At 47.0% G+C, this 26,761-nt stretch overlaps 1 protein-coding gene across 1 annotated transcript in view; it reads right to left on the reverse strand.

The window, feature by feature from the left end:
- Positions 1–601: 601 nt before the first annotated feature.
- The window catches only part of APC2 (APC regulator of WNT signaling pathway 2), an 86,642-nt gene continuing 60,482 nt past the window's right edge, over positions 602–26,761 (reverse strand). Inside the window, exons 11-15 of the mRNA XM_060232842.1 lie at positions 25,416–25,555; positions 20,381–20,458; positions 18,443–18,559; positions 15,623–15,837; positions 602–6,250 (exon numbers count right to left, since the gene is read on the reverse strand). Of these exons, the coding sequence (XP_060088825.1) occupies positions 622–6,250; positions 15,623–15,837; positions 18,443–18,559; positions 20,381–20,458; positions 25,416–25,555 (6,179 nt within the window). The 3' untranslated portion in view covers positions 602–621. The remainder of the gene's footprint in view (positions 6,251–15,622; positions 15,838–18,442; positions 18,560–20,380; positions 20,459–25,415; positions 25,556–26,761) is intronic.

The raw sequence follows: 26,761 nt of genomic DNA on the forward strand, positions 1-26,761 counted from the left end.
TAGGACAACCAGAAATGGTAACATTGAAGTGTCAACTTGTGAAAACAGTCTTGGGCCTGCAGGTGAATGCTGGTGGACAGCATTGTGAGGATTCAGCGTGGGAGTCAGGTGCCCGACCAGCTTTGCTGAGGCATCCAGAAGAACACTGGCCACTTTCCCCTCAGCGGCAGCAGCCATTGAGGAAAAAACATTCCCCGTGACTCTAGAATGCTGCTTGGGAACGGCGTGGAATAAATAGCACCATTGGGGACAGCTGAATGCTGAAAGATTGCTCTGGGCACCTTAAGATGATAGCGTGGGGGGTGCTTTCTCAGCCCTCACTGGGTAAAGCATTCCAAGAATCCCATTAGTCAAGAAAGACAGGAAAGAAAAGCTGATTATCAGGGGCAGGGGGTAATCAAAGGTATCAATATAGTTCACCAGCATCTTTTTGGGTCTCTGCCACAAGAAACAGTTCTGCCAGGCCCCAGGTTAATAAGCAGCACCCCAAATTCTTCCTTGTTTTGTTAAGCATAAACCAAAAGAGAGAGAGAAATTATTTTTTTAAAAAAAATGAAGGGATGCAAGCTTTGTTTTATACAGAGGTGCAATTGTTTTTCCACCCTGCGACCCAGGGGCATCTTAAGCTTGCATCTTCTCCAGCTCTTTGTCGCTCACCGTTGGCACCGCCATTGGGCTGGGGATGTAGTTGAAAGGGGTCACCCGAGCAGCTCGGCTGGGGGAACCGTGCCTGCTGGGTGGGAAGTTCCCGAGAGAGCTGGTGGACCCTTCATGAGCAAAGGAGATGGGCGCTGCAGTAGCCTTGCTCAGGCCAAAACCTTCCTCCTCGCCGCTATCCTGGGCGATTTTCAGCATCTCTTGTATCTCTAGTGTCGGGGAGGTACTAGAGTTGGTCTTGGAGGTGGAGAAGTCTTCTGTCTGCACAACAGCGTCGCTGGTCTTCCTCTGGAGAGCAGTTTGGGCCTGTTGGGTCTCTTCTTCCTCCAAGGTGCTGACCAATGGCAGGGCTGTGGAGGGAAGGGTGCTCTTCAGGATATGGGGGATGTCTTCATCTCGAATTCTCTTCCAAGTGCCTTTCATTGTCAATGGTTGCTGCTCTTCTGGCCGTTTCTCTTGAGTCACCACAGGAGGAATCACCGGCAGTTTTGAGGGCTCCTCATTCTTCTTCTTCTCACTCAATGACTCAGGGCAAGAGGAGGAGCTGGTGGAGGCAGGGCTCCCGGCCCGCTTGATAATGTTGATCTGAGGAGATGAGGAATAACGTTTAAATGGCTCGGGTGGAAGGTTATTGGTTTTCACTGGAAGCCGGGAGGGGCTCTCTGAACTGGTTCGTCTTGGAGGCCTGCCCCCTGAGGAGGCCTTGTGACTTGGAAGAGGCACCCGAGAGATGACTGGCCTTTGGCTTGGCCCTGCTGGCTTGTTCACCTTGAGCTCGTCACACCTGGAAGAACAGAGGAAGACTGTCGGCAAGCCAAGCCTGCTTCTTCGGGGTGAAGCACCCTGAGAGAGTGAGGGTGTGGGCTCTGAGGAAGAAAGCTCGGCACGGTGCCTCATGAGGAGGCTGGACGACTCCTTGATAAACGTCAGCTGCCTCAGGAAACCCGTGCGGTCTGACTCGCTGCTGACGGATCTCGCTGAAGACATGCGCACCAAGTTCAGGCGGCTGGTCTGAAGGACCTCTTTCCTGTTGGCCTTTGGTTTTGGCTCATGGCCATCCTCTCTTCCCACCTGCTCCTCAAGCACAGACATGGTGCTCCTGGCAGGTAGAATCTTCTTGCTGGGCTTCTGCATGAAGGGGATACGGACGGGTGATTTCTGAGTCTTGTGTTGTTTGGATACCGGTGACTTCTGAACCAGTTTTGAGTTGGGGCCGGGAGTGGCACTTCCACCTGCTTTCCCAGCCTCACGAGATGGCATCTGTTTGTTGAGCTGCGAAGGCGACGTTAGCTTCTTCTGGGTGGGCTGGGAAGGTGTGGACGTTCTGGACGACCCAGACGAAGGAGTTTTGGTGATACGAGCTGGTGGGGTGGCGCTTCTCTTGGGCAATGTAAGATCTGCCATTTCTGATATCTTCCCAGGCCGGTGGAGACTTCGTGACCTCTGCTGATTCAAACTGAAGTTCTTTGCAGGGCCCTCCTGCTTGGTGGGAGATCCTGTTTTCCTTGGGGTGGACCTGGGGCTCTGTGAATCTTTAGCAGTGTTGGGCATGTAGATCACCGTCCGGCCTCGGAAGACCACTGGCAAGTTGGTCATGGGCTTCTGCTGCCCTGAGTTCTTCTCCACTCTGCTGTTCCTGCTGCCAATTGCTCTGGTATCCATCATCTTCTTGCTCTCCTGGAAGGCTTTTGGCTGGTCTTTTTTCTCTACATGACCCCCAGGGACCTTTCTGATTCTCTTCTTCTCCTTCCTGTCCAGGGACATTTGCAAAGTGGAGCCAACAGAGAGACCAGACATGAAGGAAAGGATGGAGTCTGATTCCGAGGAAGGCTCCCTGGTGAAGGAAGAGGCAGCCTGGTGCAGCCAGGTCACAATAGAGTTGGCCCCTTCCTGGATGGCTTTCCAGTCCACGCTGTCCAGATCGGATCCCTTTTCAGAGGCATCTTCATCTGGTGTGTCTTTGGGCTTCCGCTCCTTGAGGCCGGACACCTTACGATCCTTCTCAGCGTTCCTTCTTCTTGCCGAGTGGCGTCTCCTCTTTGGCATGGTTGAGCCAATGCATTTCAGCAGCAGGTCATCATCTGATTTATAGCTGAGGGAACTGGCTGAGCTATCCCTCTGTTTGGACAAGGCTGAGGCCACCTCGTGTCTCCGGCTCAAGGCCAGCTGGCGGTTGGTTCTGCTATAGAGTTGAGTCCTTTCTTCATGGTCATAGAGCTCCAGGTCACTCAGGGAACTCAGGGAAGAGCTGAGAGAATAGCACGGCGGTGTTTCGTCTTCAATGAGGTTACTGTGGAGCTTGGTGGCCATTTTGGTTTTGGCATGTTTGGTGGTGAGGTCAGGCTCCTTCTTGGTCCAACATTCTTTTCTTTGGAGCTTTCCAGCTGGGCCAGTCTTCCTCTTGGGTGAACTTTTCATAGCTAGCTCTGTCAGATCATCGGAATCATTTTCATAGAAGCAATAGACAGCCTCCTCCGTCGGGGTGGTGTGACACAGGGATTGGAAGACCTGGTCGTTGCCGCGGCTCCCATTCTCCCGGAGGGCCTCCTTCCGGGAACAGCTGCCTTCGGAACTGGCTCCCATGCTGCCTTGCCTCATCAGGGTCAGCTCGAGGTTTTTGAGAGGGAGCTGTGCTCTCTTGGTCTCAGCAGATCGGGCTCTGCCTGCATGAAGTGGGCTCGTGTGGTTAGAACCAGTTCTGTGCTTGCTGGAGGAAACCATCTTGGTTGGAGTGGAGTGGCTGGACGTGATCCTGCCGGTGCGCATGATTCCTTGCCCCTGCTGCAGCCCTTCAATCTTGTGTCCAGTTTCTTGCAATCGTATCACCTCCTTCTTTTTCCCAGGGCAGTGTTTTGAGTCTCCTTCCTCCTTCATTGGGTACTGGAGGGTCTCGTCACTAAGGGAAGCGGCACTGGAGAAGTTGACGGGGGTTCCTTCCGCCGAGTCGGTGAAGGAATCCTCATCTCCAATGTACTCTTTGTTGTTTCTGGTGGCCGTGGCCTGTCGTTGCTTAGGGATGCCCAAGTGAGGATTGGCAGGGACCAACATGTAGACTGGCACGTGCACTGGCTTCTTAGACTGAGGGTTCAAAACCTGGCCTGGGAAGCCAGAGACGAGGGATGTCCGAACCTTCCGGAAACGGGATGGCATGGCTGAACTGATGCATTCCTTCAGGATCTCAATATCTTCGTCAGAGGTCAGTTCCAACCTCTCTGGCTTCCCCTGGTTCTCATTGTCCCTCTCTTCTTCATGTGCCACAAAGTTCAAGCCATTCCTCTCTGGGAATGGGGGAATGAGTTTCAGCTCGACATCCTTCTGGACATAGTGTTCGTGGAGAGGCAGCGCGCTCAAGCTGGAGGCGCATGAGAAGTTCTCATTGGGCTTCTCCACAGTAAAGTAGACCATGGAGTCAAGGTCTTGGGGCATTTGGAAACGCTCCTTGAAGTCAGTGATCTCCATGAATTTCTTGACGTTGTTTTCCCACTGGATATTGAACTGGCTGGTCTCTTTCTCTGGCTGACCACTCATTTCAAACAGGGGAGTTTTGCTGCGACTGGGAGGCATCGTTTGACCAGGACTGTCTGGCAGCTCGCTAGGACTGATGGTGCCGCTGATCATCTCGCTGCAGGGCTCGCTCTGAATGGAACTGGCGATGGAGGGGCTCTCGAAACTGCCCAGTGAGCTGACGGAACTGCATCGGCTCATCACCAACGGGGTCTCCTGGATGTAATTCTCGGAGGAACTGGAGGGGGTGAGGTCCTCATGCCGGGCTGGTGAGACTCCCCTAAGAAATATTTTCTCCTTTTGGGGGAAGGGAATAGCAATGGGCTGCGAGATGTGCGGGTGGGCTTCCACCTCCATTTTGGTCTTCTCTGGCTCCACCTTGTGGGCTTCCTCCGCCTCAGCTACCTCTTCTACTTCAATGATCTCGAGCGAGGAGTCACTATCCATCTCATTCTCGCTGTGGCTGCGTCCATCCAACATGTTGTCGGCCAAAGAAAGGGAAGAGAGGGAGCTGCAGCGGGAGAAGCAGATCGGCGTATCCTCTACCGAGTACTTCTGCAGTTGCTCGTGTTCGGTTGGTGCTAGTGCCGACAACTTCTCTGGGATCTTGTTAAGATTTTCTGGGGGTTGCATGAGCCTGGAAGACAACCAATCTTGCTTCTGGGCTGACACAGCTGGATAGCCCGGGCAGGCTCCCGACAACCCCACAGGCCCAAATGCGGGGTCGCTACCATCTGCATTCTCCACGAGGGGAATGTGCTGATAGGATGGAGAGAGTTTAATTGTGTGGACCTGAGGGTCAACAGCTATCTTCTTGTTTGCATCCTTATATTCCGATTCCTTCTCTGCAGCAGCGGGGCTGGGGACGACTGTCACTTTTGTGGCCTTTTCAGGAGGTTCCAGTTTCTCTGCCACTTCCCCGGGCTCTTGATGTTTCTTCTCCAGCATTTCCATCTTCTCAGGCCGGTTGACCAAAATGTTCTTCAGGTCGAGGCGGCTGGGCCGCTTCTGATATCGGTGCAGCTCGTCTTTGAAATCTAAGAAAGTCGTTCTGGTGCATGGTCTCATGTGTTCCTTTGTGCAGTAACCATCACTGGTGCTGCCACTGTTGAGGCTGTCATTGGACAGGCTGGTGTAGGCCGTCTTCAGCCGCAGGAGGGTGTGAGCCCGGCTCAGGCCTTCCCGCTTGGCAAACCCGCTGGCCTCTGAGAGGCGGCATGGGGAGCAAGACTGTGCTCGGGCTTCGTGGGCTTCCTCGGGGCCATACTGCCAGTCGAGGCAGTGGTCCTCAGAGCTGAGGCTGAAGCTGTCGTCAGAAGAAGTATGGAGGGTGGAGATGTCTTCCACCAGCTTGTCTATCTTGGCTACAGTGGTGGAGATCTTGTTCGCCAGCTTGGCCGCCACCATAGAGACTTTGTTGTCTGGGGGCAGAAGTAGGGGAGGTGCCTTGCTGGCTTCTGAGGGCTTGCCGCTCTCATCTTTCTCTGGTTCGGGACATCTCCGTTGGGCGATGGCTCTGGGGAGGGCCTGACCCTGAAGGAAGGTGGAGTTGAGGAACATGGAGAGGACCGAGCCACTGCCCACCTCTGTGCTGCTGGACACATTGGGCACCTCGTCGTCATCAAAGCACCCCGAGTCAGAAGCGTAGTCCTTCACCAAGCTGTCCATGTGCCTCATGGGAGGTTTCTTGGCACTCTGGCCTTTCGAAGTTTGCTTCTCCATGGTATCAAAGGTCTCTGCCAAGTGCTTGGCATCCAACTCAGCCTCCAGAGCTTTCTGCTTCCTCATGTAAAGCGAGGGCATGCAGGACCCAGGGGAGACAACCATGGCGTCTTTGTATTTGAGGGGCCGATTGGTGAGGAGGTTCCTGAGGGCGGCTGCGCTCCCCATGGCTATCATCTTGTGCTTGGAGTGAACCAGGTTCCGGAGCATGCTGACCGCCCCCAGGTCCCACAGCAGCTCCTGGTCTTTGGAGCTGCGGGCGGAGAGGTTCCAGAGAGTTCCGCAGGCGTTGCTGACGATGGTCAGGCTGTGGGATTTGAGGTGTTGCAACAAGGTCTGAAGGCAGTTGTGATCCCGCAGGACTTGCCTGAAAGAGAGCAGAGGGGCAGAGGCTGTGTCAGACAAACTCCACATGTGATGAAAGGGGACAGGGGTGAGGGCAGTGGAGGGCGGGGAAATGGCTGTTGGGCTGCAGAAGAGGTTTAGTGCTTCCATGTTCTCCACTAATACTTCTTCTAAATTTTTGGGAAGAATTTGTTGTTTCTAAACCCAGGCGAGATTTAATTTCCATAATGTTAACTGCAGCTAAAGATACCATGGCTGTTCAGTGGCGGTCATCCCCTCCGCCTTCCATTCACACGTGGGGGCTAAAATTGTGGGAATATTTCCTACTGGATAAGATTACGGAATACAAACTAAGCAGAGATGGAATTCTAGCAGGAGCTCCTTTGCATATTAGGCCACACACCCTTGATGTAGCCAATCCTCCAAGAGCTTATAAAAAGGGAGAGGGATGGTGCTCAGTGGTAGAGCATCTGCTTGGTAAGCAAAAGGTGCCAGCTTCAATCCCCGGCATCTCCATTAAAAAGGGTCCAAGTAAATAGGTGTGGAAAACCTCAGCTTGAGACCCTGGAGTGCCACTGCCGGTCTGAGTAGACAATACCGACTTTGATGGACTAAGGGTCTGATTCAGTAGGGAGAGGGATGGTGGCTCAGTGGTAGAGCATCTGCTCGGTCCCAGGTTCAATCCCCGGCATCTCCACTAAAAAGGGTCCAAGCAAATAGGTGTAGAAAACCTCAGCTTGGGAACCTGGAGTGCCGCTGTGTGTGGCCTAATATGCAAAGGAGCTCCTGCTAGAATTCCACCCCTGAAACTAAGTAGGGTAGATACTCATTCATACCTACGCCAAAAGTGGAAACCTTTCCTTCAATGGAATGCAGCTTGTTTCAAGATACAAGAGAAGTAGCTCTAATTAATGGCATTTCACTAATCTTCCATCTGCTATAAGTTTAATTGTGTTACAAGTATGAATCCCAAGTGAATATTATGTGTTTAACTTTTACAGTTATATTCATTGTAATTTTGGAATTCTGAATAATTATCTTATAATAAAAAAAAATGGACAAGACATTGCCCTGACTTGGATAGTCCAGGAAACCTCGATCTCATCAGATGTTGGAAGCTAAGCAGGACCAACCCTGGCAAGTATTTGGATGGGAGACCTCCTTGAAATACCAAGTTGGGAGGACAGGGGCAGGCTCTATTCAGCCACCTCTCTGAATATCCTCCAGCCCCCCAGTAGGGGTCAGTCACCAGAGATCCACATGACTTCCAGGTGCGGGCACGCACACACATACACAATACAAAAATACCCCCCCCCCAAAAAAAAAAAATTGGATAGGACATTCTAGAGAGCAGGAGAACGTGGCAGGGAGAGAGATGTTGCATTGCAGGTGGAAATGTGGAGTGCCTGAGAGGGAGAGGGAAGGGAGAAATAGACCAAAGAAGGGCAAAGAGAGATTGTGGACTATCAAACTGTATGGCACAGTGGAAGAGATTGTGGACTATCAAGCTGTATGGCACAGTGGAAGAGCTTCTGCTTGACACGCAGAAGGTTACAGGTTCAATTTTCAGCATCTCCAGTAAAAAAGGACCAGGCAGTAGGTGATAGGAATGACCTCTACCTGAAACCCTGGAGAGCCACTGCCATTCTGAGTAGAGAATGCTGACCTTGCTTGACCAGGAATCTGATTCAGGGCTATTTTTGTAGCAGGAACTCCTTTGCATATTAGGCCACACCCCCTGATGCAGCCAATCCTCCAAGAGCTTACAGGGCTCTTCTTGCAGGGCCTTCTGTAAGCTCCAGGAGGACTGGCTACATCAGGGGTGTGTGGCCTAATATGCAAAGGAGTTCCTGCTACCAAAAAAGCCCTGGGCCTCTGATTCAAGACAAGGCAGCTTCAAATTTGTTTACTATCCTGATTTGACTGGTTCTTGTTTTTAGGCTTTTGTTTTTCTTGACAAAAACTATTTTAAAATATTTGGGTTTTGTGTACGTGATGAACTGCACCTTTTAAAAAGCCTCAAAGTAGCGTACAAACAGCAAAGGTACGTGAAGGGGTCATTCTTCACAGAACCAGAGAGCCTTGAGTGACAGGCTACTCTGAGCAATTTGATTGGACAGTACTGACTAAGCAGACATAGTCTGGAGAGAGCTGGATGCTGAGGAAAGTCAGTCAGATTTGTGTCATGACTGGAGAAAGTCAGACGTTTGCCTTGACTGAGAGAGTCTGATTTCAGCCTGAGCTCAATACAGACAGGAGAACTGGGGGAAAGTTGGCTAGGAGGTTTAGGAAGCGTATGGAGACTCCCATTCAGGCCCAAGGAAAGGGGTTATGACTTCAAGGGAGAGAAGAAAATTCCCTATCCAGTTGAACAGGGAAAACTAGCTCTGATGAGTGAATAAAAACTGCCTACAGAGATCTAGAGAGTCAGTCAAAAACTGGTGTTTCAAGTGAAGGGGTTTGAATATTGAAAAGGGTGTATCAACCTTCTGGGAAACCAAGAGTTTGAGAGATACGAAAGAAAGTATGCTGGGGCATTAAGGAAAAAATGCTGGAACAAAAGCCTTTCAATATAAGGTTTCAAAAAACTGCAAAAAAGGGGGGGGGGGCTTCCGGTTTGGATTTCATGGAGAATTGATGAGCTTTCCAGTGGGGGAGCTCACCAGACCCTCTATTCTGGACAGAGAAGGTGTTTTAATACCTGATGTCTACATCATCTAGGCAAGATGATGGCCAAGATATGCTTAAAGTTCTGAGGAGAGGTACTTTGCCTAACAAGAAATCCCAGGGCTTTGAAGAGTCTCCAGAGAAGAACCGCTTCCAACTTCTATAGAGGGTATCTGCGATCTTTAAATCGACGCAAATTCAACGTGTGCCAAGCTTCTTAAGGGCTAATTAATCGTGGATGAGAAACAGACCAGTGTGTTTGATGTCGGGACTTCAAAGGTAAAGAGTTTTTTATCTGTTGCTCCGGGACTAAATTGGAAAATATTTGGAAGGCAAACGAAGATCTGGGCACATAAACAACTTGTAATAATAAAGAAGAAGGAGGAGGGGGAAATCTTGGACTGAGTTAAACAGATATAAGGCTTAAAAAAGGCAAAAGCTGATATTGTTTGGAATTTTTGTGGTCACTCCCCCCAAGAGTGGAAGAACTGCAGATCAACAAGTCATCACAGGAAATGATGTCTAGGAACATCGTGAGACTTCACAACCATAGATAACGAGACTTTGTGGCAAGTGTGGGCGGAAGAGGCCATCAAGGGAAGGGAAAACTACAGGTTTTTTTAAGCTCCTCTAGGACTAAACCATAGAGAAACATAGAGCACCATTTTGGGAAATTATAACTTTTTAAAAATTAATATCTGGACCCAGGGGCATAGGAGGACGGCGATTTTGGGCTTTTCTGAAAGGGCATGCCCTAATCTATAAGACTAGACCACTTAAAAAGAACTTGGTGACTTCAATTGATGGATTACAAATTATTATCTTGGAATGTAAATGGACTTAATTCACCACAAAAAAGAAAGGCAACTTTTCATTGGATTGGGAAGCAAAAATGTAACATAATTTGTCTACAAGAAGTACATATTAAACGATTGGATTACAAATATTTGTGGAATAAGCAATTTGGTATAGAATTTTTTTCATTGGCTAAGGAGAAAAAAAGAGGCATGGTTTTTTATGTAAAACAGGAATTGGAACCAAAATTGATTTTTAAGGACGATGATGGTAGATATATTGCAGTGCAACTGACGATGAACCACAAGAAGACTTTGCTATTGGGACTGTATGCTCCTAATGGAGCAAAAGATTATTTTTTAAAGGACATTATGCAGCAACTTGATCAAGAGACATATGAGCAAATCATGTTAATGGGAGACTTTAATGGTACAGTTAAAAATATATTGGACAGATCTGGGAAGAATAATAATGAGGGTAAACTACCAAAGTCTTTTTTTGAATTAGCCAATTAGAAAATCTTGTAGGCATTTGGAGGGAGAAAAATCCTACAGTTAGAGACTATACCTTCTTCTCAGCTCGACATAACTCTTTCTCAAGGATTGATATGTTATGGAGTACAAAAAATTTGGGACTTACAACAAAAAAAAATAGAGATTCCTCCGAAAATAAGAGCAGATTATAATCCAATAATGTGGTCTGTGAAACCTACCAAAAAGACTTTAAGATGGCGAATAAATGAAGATTTACTGCAGAAAGATGGGGTAGTAGAATCTCTGCAAAAAGAGACTGAAGCCTTTTTCCAAGTAAATGAAAATGAGGACGTTCAATATCAAACGGTGTGGGATGCTTATAAAGCGGTGATGAGAGGCATTTTAATCACATTGAATAATAAAGACAGAAAAGCTAAAGAGAAACAAATGACAGACATACAGAAGGAGATTAAGAAGAAGGAAAGAGAGCTTATAAAGAGACCGGGGGAAAAGAAGATTTTAAAAGAAATTGGAATTCTACAGGATCAACTAAGACACTTGTTAAATAAAGAAGTAGAATGGAACTTAAAAAGGCTTCAACAAAAATCTTTTGAGAGTGCAAATAAAGCTGGAAAATACTTGGCCTGGCAAATTAAAAGAAAACGGGAAAATAAAATTGTTAATAAAATTAGTTTGGGCAACAAAGAAATTGTTGACCAGGAAGGAATCAAAAGAGAGTTTTATAAGTACTATGCAAATTTGTATAAAAGTCATGTGGGGGAAAAAGAGAAAATAGATGCCTATTTACAGGAAATTAATGTTAAACCCCTAACGAACAATATGACAAAGATCTTAAACGACCCAATTGGTAAGGAAAAAATTGAAGTGGCAATTAACTCAATGAAGCCAGGGAAGGCTCCGAGTCCTGACGGTTTTACAGCAAAATATTATAAAGTTCTTAAAGAAACTCTACTTCCAAAACTTCAGAAATTGATGAACATTATAAGAATAGATGGGAAGATACCTAATACTTGGAAGGAAGCAGTAATCTTGTTGATACCAAAAGAAGAGAGAGATGTGACTAATGTAAAAAACTATAGACCAATTTCATTGCTAAATAATGACTACAAAATATATGCTAGAATTTTAGCGGAACGCCTGAAGCAGCATTTGAATAGTTTTGTTAAAGAGGAACAAGCAGGGTTTCTCCCCGGAAGGCAATTAAGAGAAAATATCAGAACTGTAATAGATATAATAGAATATTATGAAAAACATCCTGAAAAAGAAGTAGCTTTGCTTTTCGCTGCTGCAGAGAAAGCTTTTGACAATGTTAATTGGGACTTTATGTTTGCAGTAATGGAGAAATTGGGATTGGGTGAAGACTTTGCTAGAATGGTAAAGGCAATATATACTGACCAACAAGCAAGACTTTGTATAAATGCAGATTTGACAGAGAAAATAGCAATTTGTAAAGGAACAAGACAAGGGTGCCCTCTATCCCCTTTGATATTTATAATGACGCTGGAAATACTGCTTATGCAAGTTCAAGAAGATAAGGAGATAGAGGGTTTGAAATTAAAAAGGCTTTTCTTACAAATACAGAGCGTTTGCAGATGATGTAATGTTTATAAATGAAAACCCAACTCAAGTTACACCGTTGCTGCTCCAAAAAATAAAAGAATATGGTGATCTGGCAGGCTTTTATGTAAATAAAGAGAAAACAAAAATTTTGTGTAAAAATATGTCAAAATCTAAGCAGATGGAATTACAAAATTTAACAAACTGTGACGTGGCCTCTAAAGTAAAGTATTTAGGAGTAGAAATTACAACAAAGAATATTGACTTATTTAAAAACAACTATGAAAAGCTTTGGTGGAAAATTGAGGTGGACTTACAAAAATGGAATAAATTAAATTTGTCTATCCTGGGAAGAATATCGACAATAAAAATGAATGTATTACCAAGAATAATGTTCTTGTTTCAATCTATACCAATAGTGAAAGAAGATAAACAATTTCATAAATGGCAGGGGAAACTTTCGGAATTTATATGGGCTGGCAAGAAACCAAGAATTAAGATGAAGATCCTGACAGACGCTAAAGAAAGGGGAGGCTTCCAAGTATCGGATTTAAGACTATATCATGATGTAGTTTGTTTGGTATGGATTAAGGACTGGATAGTGTTATTAAACAGAAAATTATTAACATTAGAAGGCCATGGAAAGGTTTTTGGTTGGCATGCATATTTGTGCTATGGGAAAAGTAAAATGGATGTTTTTTTCTCACATCATTATGTAAGAAGTAGTTTGCTTAAAACTTGGTTGAAATACCAAAAATATGGAGATGAGAGGAAACCGCTGTGGATTGTACCAACGGAAGTAATAAAGTTATATTCAAATATTGAGGAAGAGAAATGGTTACCATATAAACGATTGTTAAAAATACAAGGAGGCAAAGCAGAATTAAAATCAGTGGAAGAATTGGATTATAAATTTAATTGGTTTCAGTGGTTACAAATTAAAAGTCTGCTGAAGCAGGATATTAGGAATGAAGGAATAAGACAAGAAGAAACAGAAATGGAGAAAATGTTGTTTGGTGAGGACGTAAAATTGATCTCAAGAGTGTATAAACTGTTACTGAAATGGTCTACAGAGGAAGAAGTGGTAAAATCTCAAATGATAAAGTGGGCAATTGATATAAACAAGGAAATTCAGATGGAACAAGGGGAATATTTGTGGAAGAACTCTATGAAAATATCGACATGTAATAACATAAAAGAAAATTGTTACAAAATGTTGTATAGATGGTATATGACACCAAAAAAAACTGTCGAAAACAAATAATCAGATGTCTGATCAATGTTGGAAATGTAAAAAACATGAAGGGTCCTTCTACCATATGTGGTGGACTTGTGAAAGGGCTGTACAATATTGGCAAATGATCCAGCAAGAAATGTCGAAGATTTTGGGATACAAAGTGAAGAAGGCACCAGAAATCTTTTTGTTGGGATTATAAATAGAAAATTTTCCAAAGCAAGACAGAAGATTACTTTGGTACATGCTTTCAGCTGCACGGACATTGTATGCGCAGTTGTGGAAGCAAAATAAAATTCCAGAAAAATGGGACTGGGTTATGAAAACTATGCACTGGAGTGAAATGGACAAATTAACAAGAACACTAAAGGAACTTGATATGGAAAAATTTAATAATGAATGGCGAAAGTTTCAGAACTATGTGGAAGAACATTGGAGAGTGAAAGGACACTTGGTGATATTTGATAATGGATAACTTGTTTATCAGCTATTTTTAATTTACTGAGATAAGAATGATAGTTAAAATGAGAGTATGAGAAAATATTTTGTTCTTTCTTAAAGGATTATAATAAGATAGATAATATTACTTAATTTAGTAATATATTGGATCATTAATCGAATGAGGTAATAACCATAAAGAAGTATAAGTTCCTTTTTTCTTTTTAAACAGTTTTTAAAAAAATGTTAAATTACCTTTATTGCTTTTATATTGTAAGTAACACTGGGGAAGTCTTGAAAGGGAGGAGGGGAGGTGGAAATGTGATGCAACATATTGACTTTTATTTGAGAGAAGTAAATGAAATAGTGATATAATATGTTGTAGAATAGTAAAAAATTGTTTTTACACTGAAAAAACTGCAAAAAAGTTTAAGTAGTGCCCATTAGCCTCTACGTAAGTACTAAAGTCTGTGCACAAACTGGTTTTACCTCAGAAATTTCAACCCCTGAATCCACCTATCTTATGGCAAAGGAAATGTTTTGTTCTTTTTAAATTTTAAGACATCTCAAGTATAAGTGGTTTCAGTTCAAGAGGGCTCCTACTCCTTCCCTTAAGCTCCCAGGCTATGCCAAAAAGCCAAAATCCTGAACTGTCAAAAGGCGGCACAACCAGACTTCTTAGCTAAAGAGGAAGCCACATTACGTGGGCAGTTCAGTCCCAGAGGGGAACAGAAAAATGGAGGGAACATTTTGCCTTGGAGGGAGGGAAGAGGCAGGAGTCTGTCATAGTGCATTTGGATTGTCTAGGGTAGGAAGGCCGGTTTATGCGGAAACAAAAGAAAGAAATATAATGAAGTCCAGGGTTGCTACACAGACACAGCATCTCTGAACGCCTCCTGCCTTGGAAGCCCTATGGGGGTGAGAGACAGCGTGGTGTACATATGAACATATGAAGCTGCCTTCTACTGAATCAGACCCTTGGTCCATCAAAGTCAGTATTGTCTACTCTGACTGGCAGCAGCTCTTCAGGGTCCCAAGCTGAGGTTTTTCACGCCTACTTATCTGGACCCTTTTTAGTTGGAAATGCCAGGGATTGAACCTGGGACCTTCTGCTTCCCAAGCAGATGCTCTACCACTGAGCCACCGTCCCTCCATCTCCATCACCTACTGCCTGGGCCCTTTTTAGTTGGAGATGCCGGGGATTGAACCTGGGACCTTCTGCTTCCCAAGCAGATGCTCTACTACTGAGCCACCGTCCCTTCATCTCCATCACCTACTGCCTGGGCCCTTTTTAGTTGGAGATGCCGGGGATTGAACCTGGGACCTTCTGCTTTCCAAGCAGATGCTCTACCACTGAGCCACCGTCCCTCCATCTCTGTCCCCTACTGCCTGGACTCTTTTTAGTTGGAGATGGCGGGGACCTTAGTTGGATTGAACCTGGGACCTTCTGCTTACCAAGCAGAACCACCACTGAACCACCGTCCCTCCATCTCCGTCACCTACTGCCTGGACTCTTTTTAGTTAGAGATGCTGGGGATTGAACCTGGGACCTTCTGCTTACCAAGCAGATGCTCTACCACTGAGCCACCGTCCCTCCATCTCCATCACCTATTGCCTGGACCCTTTTTTAGTTGGAGATGCCAGGGACTGAACCTGGGACCTTCTGCTTACCAAGCAGATGCTCTACCACTGAGCCACCGTCCCTCCCTAGTGTAGCAGTTAAGAGCGATGGACTCTAATCTGGAGAGCCGGGTTCTGCCCTCCTCCACATGAAGTCAGCTGGGTGACCTCGGGTCAGTCACCGCTCTTTCAGAGCTCTCTCAGTATGAAGCATAACACCAAAAGAGCTACACCTTCAGGCTGCCAGACAATCTTAGGATCGCCTAGCCATACTATACACAATGCAATACAATAATTATTATTATCCTTCGTGGTCGTCAGAAGTTAACTGCGACTTTACGGCACTTTCCACCCCCAAAGCACATGAAAAAGGTGTCAGGGGGTGGAGGAGGAAATTGTTGCTATTTTTAAGGCTAGGCATTGTGGCAGCTACTCCTTGGCTGTAGTGGTACAAAACCTCCTTTTCACAGTGGGTGGGGCTCTTCTGTCTCACAGGCATCTGGGGCTGTTTCACAGGAGGATGGCGTCACCCCTAGAGAGGGTCAAAGGTCGAAAGGAGAGAAGGCCGCCCGGGGCCCAAGACTCTCACCGGTAGTCTTCTCTGGTGGCGATGAGGCTGGAAACGTTCCTCAGGATTCCCCCTCCGCTCTCAATGATGGCGAGTGAGTTGCTCTGGCACTTGTAGGTGAGTGTGCTTACGAGGAAGCCGAGGGCCCCCTCCACCACGCAGATGGCTGCTTTGTTCTCCGTGCTGTGAGCCGACAGGTTCCACAGGGCGCTCAGCACGCTCTTCAGGGTGGATTCCTAGCAGGAATAAAAAATTAACAGGGGTCACTTTGTAGAAAAATAGGTGGTGGAGCTCATCCAGGGATTGTTATGCAGCTGCACCTACTATTCTATGGACAAGATGCGGGGGAGGAGGGGAAACCCTCAGAAAGGTTCCGGAGCTCCTGTGAGCTCCTGCTGAATCCGAGGCCTGGCAATGAATGAATGAATGAATGAATGCTGGTTTTAGTTCTAAAAAATTTTCAGTGAGATTTCAATTAGCTAAATTAGTTTTACGGTGGTATTTGCTGCCTTTCATATTATACAGATTTAAAGCTGTGGTATCTCCATTTTGTCCTAAACAATGTGGTCAAATAGCATTGTACTTTCATTATTGGTGGTCTTTGTCCTTTTATTTTACAGTATTGGAAAAGAGATATTTCAGTGTTGAGTGTTAATTTGCCTGCTGACCCTGCGTTGATTTTGCTTGACTGCCGGATTGACTATGAGGTTGAACACAGAAAAAAAGAGGTTACATCTATAGCAAAAACTGAACAATGAAATGGAATGATAAAAATCCTCCATCTTTGAAAAATTGGAAGGACAAAATATGGGATTATTTCATTCTAACGAAAATGGTGTATTCTTCTTCAAAATGTTCTCCTCAGTCTTTTGAGGGGAAAAAAGCTGTGATACCTTGGTTACCAGTTGTGACTTATCTTATGAATAATAATATTTTACCACAAAATCCTGTATATCACGATATGATATATTTTAATGTTGATTGTAAGTGAAAACATTTGTTCAATAAAATCCTTTTTATTAAAAAAAAATGAAAGAATGAATGACTGCCCATCAGAGACAAGGGGACAGAGAAGTGGACTAGAGCCCACGGACACGTTTCGTGGTGCCCATCAAGCATTTTCAGAGTGTGGGCGGGGCCATCAGTACCTCTGAATCTTCATTTAGCTGTGTAGAAGTTACTTAAAGTTGCTTCTGCAGCAGGTTCTGCAATCTGGAGAGCCAGTTTGGTGTAGTGGTTAAGTGTGCGGACTCTTATCTGGGAGAACCGGGTTTGATTCCCCTCTCCTCCACTTGCAGCTGTTGGAATGGCCTTGGGTCAGCCATAGCTTTCATAGCAGTTGTCCTTGAAAGGGCAGCTGCTGCAAGAGCTCTCTCAGTCCCACCCACCTCACAGGGGGTCTGTTGTGGGGGAGGAAGGGAAAGGCAATTGTGAGCCACTCTGAGATTCAGAGTATAGGGTGGGATATAAATCCAATATCTTCTTTTTTTTATCTTCTATAGCACAAGGATCTTAACTGTGTTTCTTTGTTCATGTAAGACAGGGGTCACTTTGTAGAAAAAGAGGTGGTGGAGCTCATCCAGGGATTGTTATGCAGCTGCACCTACTGTTCAGTGGAGAAGGTGGGGAGGAGGAGGGGGAACCCTCCGAAAGGTTCAGGAGCTGTGCGCCTGTGAGCTCCCGCTGAATCCCAGGCCTGATGCAAGATAATATTTTTTAAAATACGTTGCGTTTAAAAGGCTTCCTGTTATTCAGACTGTCTGCTCGAAATGCTGAAGACTTACTTAGAGCTTTGCATGATTTCACTGCCTGGAATTTTGTCGCCCGCAACCCTGTGGCAGGATTTCAAAGGTGCCCATGGGTCTGCAAACACTGGGGGCCCCAGGAAGACTAGAGCGTATTCACACAATCACAAGCCAAATGGTTTTTACATCACCTTCACTGCAAAGTGTGCTTTATGCACGGTGCTTAGATTTTAACAGATTTAAACCAGTTTAAATCTGTAGACTAGATATAGGCAGGGCTTTTTTTGTAGAAAAAGCCCAGCAGGAACCTATTTGCATATTGGACCACACCCTCTGACATCACCATAGTTTCGCGCAGGGCTTTTTTTTTTTTGTAGAAAAAGCCCAGCAGGGACTCATTTGGTTATTAAGCCACACCCCTGACACCAAGCCAGCCTGTGCATTCCTGCTCAAAAAAAGCCCTGGATATATGAAAGAGGAAAATGGGAATAAATAAAGGGACGGGGGGCACAATGACTAAATGGAACCTACATATTCAGAGGGAAGGTGCCTCTGCATGGGCAACAGCAGGGGGACAGTCTCGTTTTGTATGGCATGTGGGGCAAAGAGAGAGAGAGATAGAAGTGTATTAAGTGGACAAAGTCCAAAAAGAGCAAGGGTAAGCCAACAGCGAGTGAGGGAAGAAGAAGACGGCGAGAAACCCCGCCTCTCTTATCTGGGAGAACCGGGTTTGATTCCCCTCTCCTCCACTTGCAGCTGCTGGAATGGCCTTGCGTCAGTCATAGCTTTTGTAGCAGTTGTCCTACAACTCTCTCTCAGCCCCACCCACCTCACAGGGGGTCTGTTGTGGGGAGGAAGGGAAAGGAGATTGTGAGCCACTCTGAGATTCAGAGTATAGGGCGGGATATAAATCCAATATCTTCTTTTTTTATCTTCTATAGCACAATCTCCTTGTGGGGCAAAGAGAGAGAGATAGAAGTGTATTAAGTGGACAAAGTCCAAAAAGAGCAAGGGTAAGCCAACAGCGAGTGAGGGAAGAAGAAGACGGCGAGAAAACCCATGATGGAAGCAGCTGCCCCCCAGACCCCGGACTGACCTTGGTGGCCCGCAAGGCACACTGCACAAGAGCTGTCACGCTGCCCACCTCCCTCAAGACTTTCTTGCTGTTCATGTCGGCTCGCCAGGAGAGATTACGTAGGATGCTGGAGACCACCTGGAGGAGGAGAGGGACGGAGCACAGGGACAGGCGAGTGATTGCAGGAGGCAGACATCTTGGTCCAAAACAAGATCCCAAAAGCAAAAGCTCTGCAGTTGTCTTTATTTGGACCACCCACAATGGCCCCCAAGGTTATGCAAGCTTCCCAGTTCCCTGGGACCCCAAAACAGGACAACTGGGAGGGCGATTCCCCCTCAACTCCCTGCCTTCCAGGAGGGCACCAATGGGCTTAATCTAGGGTTGCCAATCCCCAGGTGGAGGCAGGGGATCCCCCACTTTGGAGGCCCTCCCTCTGCTTCAGGGTCATCAGAAAGTGGGGGGAGGGGAGGCAAATGTCTGCTGGGCACTCCATGGAGACCAATTCCCATAGGGTATAATAGAAAATTGATCTGCTGGAATCTGAGGCTCTGAGTGGCCTGTTTTTTGAGTTAGAGTTATCATCTTTTCAGCATAGCATTCTGTGCCTCTCCCCGAAAAGACCCTCCAAGTTTCGAGAAGATTGGACCAGGAAGTCCAATTCTATGAGCCCCCAAAGTAGGTGCCCCTCTCCTTCACGATTTCCAAAGGAGGGAAGGCGTGCGGTGTGCAGACCCTTTAATTGTGATGGCCAGAACTCCCTTTGGAGTTCAATGATGCTTGTCACAACCTTGCTCCTGGCTCCACCCCTAATGTCTCCTGGCTCCACCCCCAAAGTCCCCAGATATTTCTTGAATTGGACTTGGCAACCCTAGCTTAATCGGTGCACAAGCAGGATCCATTAGATCTCCCTTACCCCAACCTGGGTGCAGAGAACCCCCACTCCTTCTGGCTGTGTTATCCAGATACACTAAAGTAGTCGTTCAACATCAGAGGTGGAATTCTAGCAGGAGCTCTTTTGCATATGAGGATAGTCAGAGAGGTGGCTGAATAGAGCCTGCCCCTGTCCTCCCAACTTGGTATTTCAAGGAGGTCTCCATTCCAAATACTTGCCAGGGTTGACTCTGCTTAGTTTCCAATATCTGATGAGATCGAGCTTTCCTGGGCTATTCAAGTCAGGGCAATGTCTTTTCCAATTTTTTTTTTTTATTATAAGATCATTATTCAGAATTCCAGAATTACAATGAATATAACAGTAAAAGTTAAACACATAATATTCACTTGGGATTCGTACTTGTAATCAGGGGTGGAATTCTAACAGGAGCTCCTTTGCCTATTAGGCCACACACCCCTGACGTAGCCAATCCTCCAAAAGTTTGCAAGGCATGTTACCTAGATTTATGGCACTTCGCACCTACAACAGCAGTCTGCTTTTTATCCCCCTCCAGTGTTGCTTCAGCCCTGCTTTGTACTAACACTAACAAACACAGATCCCTATCTGTGATTCTTTTAATCTGCTAAAAGCATTCCCATGATTCTACGTACCAACTCACTCGTATTAAGAATTGCTGCTTGCCGTTCCCATTTTGTCTGATGAAGTCTGCTTAAGAGCACACGAAAGCTCACATTCTGAATGAAACTTAGTTGGTCTTAAAGGTGCACTTGTCTACTGCTTTGTTCTAAGGCTGTTTTTTGTAAGCGCTGGGAGGATTGGCTACATCAGGGGGGTGCGGCCTAATATGCAAAGGAGCTCCTGCTGTAATTCCATCCCTGCTCAACACACAGGGGAGGAGTCTGGGACTGGCAGCTCTGAGTTGGGAAATTCCTGTTGATTTGGAGGCGGAGACTGAGTAGGGCGGGGTTTGGAGAGGGGAGGGCCCTCAGTGGGGTAGAAGGCCACAGAGCCCCCCTCCAAAGCTTCCAGAGGCTTTCGACCCTACTGAGGACTTGCGCCATCTTTACCTGGTGCAGCTCTTCGTTGTCGGCCGCCAGTTGCGCCACAATCGCTTGCATGCATCTCCTGCGGGAGCACAAGGTGGCCTGGCAGAAGAGCGAATGAGAAAAGGCAAAGTGTGAGCAGGCAAGAAGAAGAAGAAGAAGAAGATATTGGATTTATATCCCGCCCTCCACTCCGAAGAGTCTCAGAGCGGCTGACAATCTCCTTTCCCTTCCTCCCCCACAACAGACACCCTGTGAGGCGGGTGGGGCTGAGAGAGCTCTCCCAGAAGCTGCCCTTTCAAGGACAGAGTCTCAGAGCAGCCTACAATCTCCTTTCCCTTCCTCTCCCACAACAGACACCCTGTGAGGTGGGTGGGGCTGAGAGAGCTCTTCCAGAAGCTGCCCTTTCAAGGACAGAGTCTCAGAGCGGCCTACAATCTCCTTTCCCTTCCTCCCCCACAACAGACACCTTGTGAGGCAGGTGGGGCTGAGAGAGCTCTCCCAGAAGCTGCCCTTTCAAGGACAGAGTCTCAGAGCGGCCTACAATCTCCTTTCCCTTCCTCCCCCACAACAGACATCCTGTGAGGCAGCTGGGGCTGAGAGAGCTCTCCCAGGAGCTGCCCTTTCAAAGACAGAGGCTCAGAGCAGCCTTCAATCTCCTTTCCCTTCCTCCCCCACAACAGACATCCTGTGAGGCAGCTGGGGCTGAGAGAGCTCTCCCAGGAGCTGCCCTTTCAAAGACAGAGGCTCAGAGCAGCCTTCAATCTCCTTTCCCTTCCTCCCCCACAACAGACACCCTGTGAGGTGGGTGGGGCTGGAGAGGTCTCTCACAGCAGCTGCCCTTTCAAGGACAACCTCTGCCAGAGCTATGGCTGACCCAAGGCCATGCCAGCAGCTGCAAGTGGAGGAATGGGGAAATCAAACCCGGTTCTCCCAGATAAGAGTCCGCACACTTAACCACTACACCAAACTAGCTCTCCAGAAGGTGTGTGTTGGGGGGGAGACGTCGCCAGTGCCCCCTCCACACAACTGGATTTGCTTTTTTAGCAAACAGCTGAATGTACCACACTGTGTCTCAAATGTTGGACTATGGGTGGAATTTGGTCAAATATCCCTGGAAGCAAGAGCGTGGCTTTATGCCTTTAATCTGAGATTCCCAAGTGTGGGGTTTTTTGTTTTTTTTTACTAAGTTTGGCTTATTGAGAACCCAAAGAAAAAACCGTGACAGAATAACGAATATAATCATAAATTCACTTATAATTATTAATGTATGAAACTTCAAAGTATTTGATTGCCATGATCCATTGCAACGATTAGTATTTTAAGGTAAGTACGTATCATTCATTCACAAAACGCATCTAAGCACAATTACATCAGAACGAATAGCTTAAAGTGCTTAGTGCTACAAAATGCTTGTAAGTCAAAGTGCCTGTGCAGGTTTTTCTGCCAAAAGGAATATAGCTGAAGATTCCCCGTCGCCCCTCTGACGGAGTCTGGAGCCGGCAGGACGCTTGTCGCACCTCTTCCACTGTCTTTATCAAAGAGGGATATCCAACAAGTTGTATTTCACAATGGCACTCAAGGGCAAAGACTGAAGCTAATGCAAGCCCGCAGTATCATTCCCAAGGCATATTGGCTTAGTAGCAGGGCCAGTTTGCCCACTAGGCTGGGAGGGGGGGGGCGCCAAATTGGGCCCAAGACAAACGCCTAAATGTGCCTCTGCCCCTGCCACCGCCAGCCCCCTCCCTTCTCTTATGCTGCACTCCGCCCCGCCCCCACATGTCCCCCTGCGCGGTCAGAGGAATGCGCCGTGACGAGGCTGGGCCCTACCGGCTTTGAGGTGGCCAGCATCTGAGCATTTTTGAAGACAGAGCTGGAGGAGTCTTTGCTCCCCCGTCACTTCTGGTTCCGGAAAGGAGAGGGAAGAAGCCTCCTCCAGCGCTCTCCTCAAAAAACGCTCAGATGCTGGGTGCCTTGAAGCCACTAAGGCCCAGCCTCGTCGTGGTGTGCTCTTCTGATTGATGGGCAAGACGTGACGGAAGGAGGGCGGTGGGTGGGCAGGGAGCCTGCCTGGGGCGCCATGCACCTAGGGCCGGCACTGCTTATCAGCTACCTTGAAATGGGACACTTTCAGAAAGTTATCGATGAGAAATTGCTTCTAGTCAGGAAGACGACAACTTCCATTACAGACATGGGTAAAATGAAAGTTTCTTCTCTGATTAAAAGGCGAGTCTTAGGACTTACGAAAGTTCCATTACTCAGAGCTCATTGAGTTTGTTCACCCCTGCCCTTCAGTATTTCTCTCCTGAGGTCCTTACCCTCTTATCAGGGGGTCATTTAATAGAAAAAGAGGTGCCGGAGCTCATTAGCAGAACTCATTTGCCTAGGCCACGCACCCCTGAGAACACCGGAAGGTGGACTCAATTCTGTCAGCTCTGCATCTGCCTTAAAAGGCTTCTGGAATTAGAATTGTCATCATACAACCTTACTCCCATCGTACTTTTTAGATTATTACTCCTATGTAGCTGCAGTGGCATGATGAAGATTTTCATCTGTCTGCTTTTTATGTTTTGCTTATTTCCCCATTTTTTTGTGTGGGGAATAATATTAGACAGTTTGTCAAATCTTAAAAGTTCAGCAAAATTCTCACAGAGGGTTTGAACAATGGAGCCAAGAAGAATCTGGGCGGGGGGGGGGGAGGAGGGAATGGTAAGAAAGAGCACAGTAAAATTTAGAGGTTCTGGAACTCTGCTCCTGTGAACTCCTGCCCAAAATGAGGCCTGACCCTTATAAGCATTATTTAACTGCCCTGTGTTAATGTAGAGCTCTATGATTAGAATCATATAGTTGGAAGGGACCTCCGGGGTCATCTAGTCCAACCCGCTGCACAATGCAAGAAACTCACAAACATGATCTTCATCGCTGTCAGATGGCCATCTAGCCTCTGTTTTAAAACCTCCAAGGAAGGAGAGCCCACCACCTCACGAGGAAGCCTGTTCCACTGAGGAATTGCTCTAACTGTCAGAAAGTTCTTCCTGTTTTGATTTAATTTCAACCCATTGGTTCTGGTCCTACCTTCCGGGGCCACAGAAAACAATTTCACCTCATCCTCTGGATGACAGCCCTACAAGTACTTGAAGATGGTGATCAGATCACCTCTCAGTCGCCTCCTCTCCAAGCTAAGCCGCCCTGAGCCTGCCTCGGCAGGGAGGGCGGGATATAAATAAAAATTTATTATTATTATTAAACATCCCAGCTCCTTCAACCTTTCTTCATACGACTTGGTCTCCAAATCCCTCGCCATCTTCGTCTCCCTCCTCTGGACCCATTCCAGCTTGTCTATATTCTTCTTAAAATGTGGTGCCCAAAACTGAACACAATTCTCCAGGTGAGGTCTTACCAGAGCAGAGTAAAGCGATACCATCGCATCATGTGATCTGGACACTATACTTCTGTTGATACAGCCCAAAATTGCATTTGCCTTTTTAGCCACCGCATCACGCTGTTGACTCATGTTCAGTGTATGATCCACTAAGACCCCTAGATCCTTTTCGCACATACTACTGCCCAGACAAGTCTCCCCCATCCTATAACTATGCATTGGGTTTTTCCTACCTAAATGCAGAACTTTACATTTGTCCCTGTTAAAATTCATTTTATTGGTTTTATTGGTTTATTGTTAGATTAAATATTTTATCCTCCAGGAGTCCATGGTTCTACAAGGAAGATTTTTGAATAGGCCTTGTTCTGACAGAATCTGCCCCCGTGGCCTTAATAAGGTCAACACATAAATTTCACCTTCTAATCGAATGCCATTATTTGAGAATATTCAGGATTATTATATTAAGCCACATTATAGATAAGGTAGTAGCTTTTTCTTTGGAATTTGTTTTATTTGCGTAGAGGCAGTGATCCTAAGATTATTTTGGCAGTAGCAAAATTTGTTTCAGTCCTTTTATCCCTTGTGTCCCCAAAATGAAGAAGGCCGTGAGCTTCTAAGGGAGCTGAAGGAAAGGAAAAGGAAGCAGGGAACTGAAAAACTCTGAAAACAACCTCTTCCTCAGGCAGGGCCACACACCTGCCACTAGGCAAAGTAGGGGATGGCCTAGGGTGCCGGCCTTCCGGGGGCGCTGAATTGGGCACCCCCCATGTGACTCTGTGGTGTTATCAGTGCGGGGGGGGGGGGGACAGACGCACCAGACGTTAGCCTTGTCTAGGGTGCCAGACAGTCTAGGGCTGGCCCTGTCTCCAGGACAACAGGACTCCATTCTCTGACTGAGAGCCAGTTTGGTGTAGTGGTGAAGTGCGCGGACTCTTATCTGGGAGAACCGGGTTTGATTCCCCACTCCTCCACTTGCAGCTGCTGGAATGGCCTTGGGTCAGCCAGAGCTCTCTTATCTGGGAGAACCAGGTTTGATTCCTCACTCCTCCCCCTGCACCTGCTGGAATGGCCTTGGGTCAGCCATAGCTCTGGCAGAGGTTGTCCTTGAAAGGGCAGCTTCTGGGAGAGCCCTCTCAGCCCCACCCACCTCACAGGGAGTCTGTTGTCGGGGGGGGGGAGAAGATATAGGAGACTGTAAACTTCTCTGAGTCTCTGATTCAGAGAAAAGGGCGGGGTATAAATCTGCAGTCTTCTTCTTCTTCATTTTTGCACATGTAGGAAGTGAGCAGCCCAGAAAATTTGCCAGGAGAGATTACTATGGATTTGAATTTGAGGCAGTGGAGGGAGGTGCTTCCTGGTTCATAGCTCACTCTCTTTGCCATTATGCTGGACCAGCCCCTCAGGGTGGTACTATAAGGTCATGGCTGCACACGAAGCTCAAAAAAAGGGCAATAGTTTTGCCACTCAGTGGCAGGGGCTGTTGAATGGGTCTAAGTGTCTCTCTCCCACCCTCCGGCTTCTGCCACTTGATTCTGCTGCCTCACCAAGCCACTAGGCAAAGTAGGGGATTGCCTAGGGCACCGGCCTTCCGGGGGCACTGAATTGGGCACCCCCCATGTGACTCTGTGGTGTTATCACTGCCGGGGGGGGGGGAGACAGACGCCCCAAGCGCCGCACCTTGTTGACCACGTCTCCGAAGCTGAGATTGGTCAGCACCATGCCGCCATAGCGTCTCAGGGCCAGGTTCAGAGGGTCACTCGTCAGTTTGTGCATCTCGTAGTCGACCTGCAGCAGCTCTGCGATGGCCTGTAGCCCACCTAGGGAGAGAAACAGAGGAGATCCGGGGTGTTTTCCTCGATACAGAGCAGTGGCAGTGGGGTTGCCATGGGGCAGCCTTCCTGTATTTTCGAAGAGTCGAAGAATCCCAGAGTTGGATGGGGCCATAGAGGCCATCTAGTCCAACCCCCTGCTCAACGCAGGATCAGCTCTAGCGCAACCCTGGCAAGGATTTGTCCAGCCACTGCTTAAAGACACCTGCCCTGGTCTCCAATGGTAGCCGTTCCCCACTGCTGCCGCTACTGGAGGCTGTTTTTAAAACTGACATATTATGCTGTAATGGTAATAATCTGCCAGGTTCTGTAAATCCCTAGATTACATTTTTCAAAAATAAAAATTTATAAAAGTTGAGATTAGAATTACACAGACAACAGTCAATACACAGTACATTAGCTTATAGAATCATAGAGTTGGAAGGGACCTCCGGGGTCATCTAGTCCAACCCCCTGCACAATGCAGGAAATTCACAAATGCCTCCCCCTAAATTCACAGGATCCTCATTGCTGTCGGATAGCCATCTAGCCTCTGTTGAAAAACCTCCAAGGAAGGAGAGCCCACCACCTCCCGAGGAAGCCTGTTCCACTGATGAACCGCTCTAAACTCACAAATACCTCCTCCTAAGTTCACAGGATCTTCATTGCTGTCACATGGCCACCTAGCCTCTGTTGAAAAACCTCCAAGGAAGGAGAGCTCACCACCTCCCGAGGAAGCCTGTTCCACTGAGGAACCGCTCTAAACTCACAAATACCTCCTCCTAAGTTCACAGGATCTTCATTGCTGTCACATGGCCACCTAGCCTCTGTTGAAAAACCCCCAAGGAAGGAGAGCCCACCACCTCCCGAGGAAGCCTGTTCCACTGAGGAACCGCTCTAAACTCACAAATACCTCCTCCTAAGTTCACAGGATCTTCATTGCTGTCACATGGCCACCTAGCCTCTGTTGAAAAACCTCCAAGGAAGGAGAGCCCACCACCTCCCAAGGAGGAAGCCTGTTCCACTGAGGAACCGCTCTAATGGTCAGGAAGTTCTTCCTAATGTTGAGCCAGAAACTCATGATTTAATTTCAACCCATTAGTTCTGGTCCTACCTTCAGGGGCTACAGAAAACAATTCCACACCATCCTCTAGATGACAGCCCTTCAAGTCCTTCAAGATGGTAATCAGATCACCTCTCAGCTGCCTCCTCTCC

The sequence above is a fragment of the Heteronotia binoei genome, chromosome 2 (assembly GCF_032191835.1).
Source record: "Heteronotia binoei isolate CCM8104 ecotype False Entrance Well chromosome 2, APGP_CSIRO_Hbin_v1, whole genome shotgun sequence".
Lineage (NCBI taxonomy): Eukaryota > Metazoa > Chordata > Lepidosauria > Squamata > Gekkonidae > Heteronotia > Heteronotia binoei.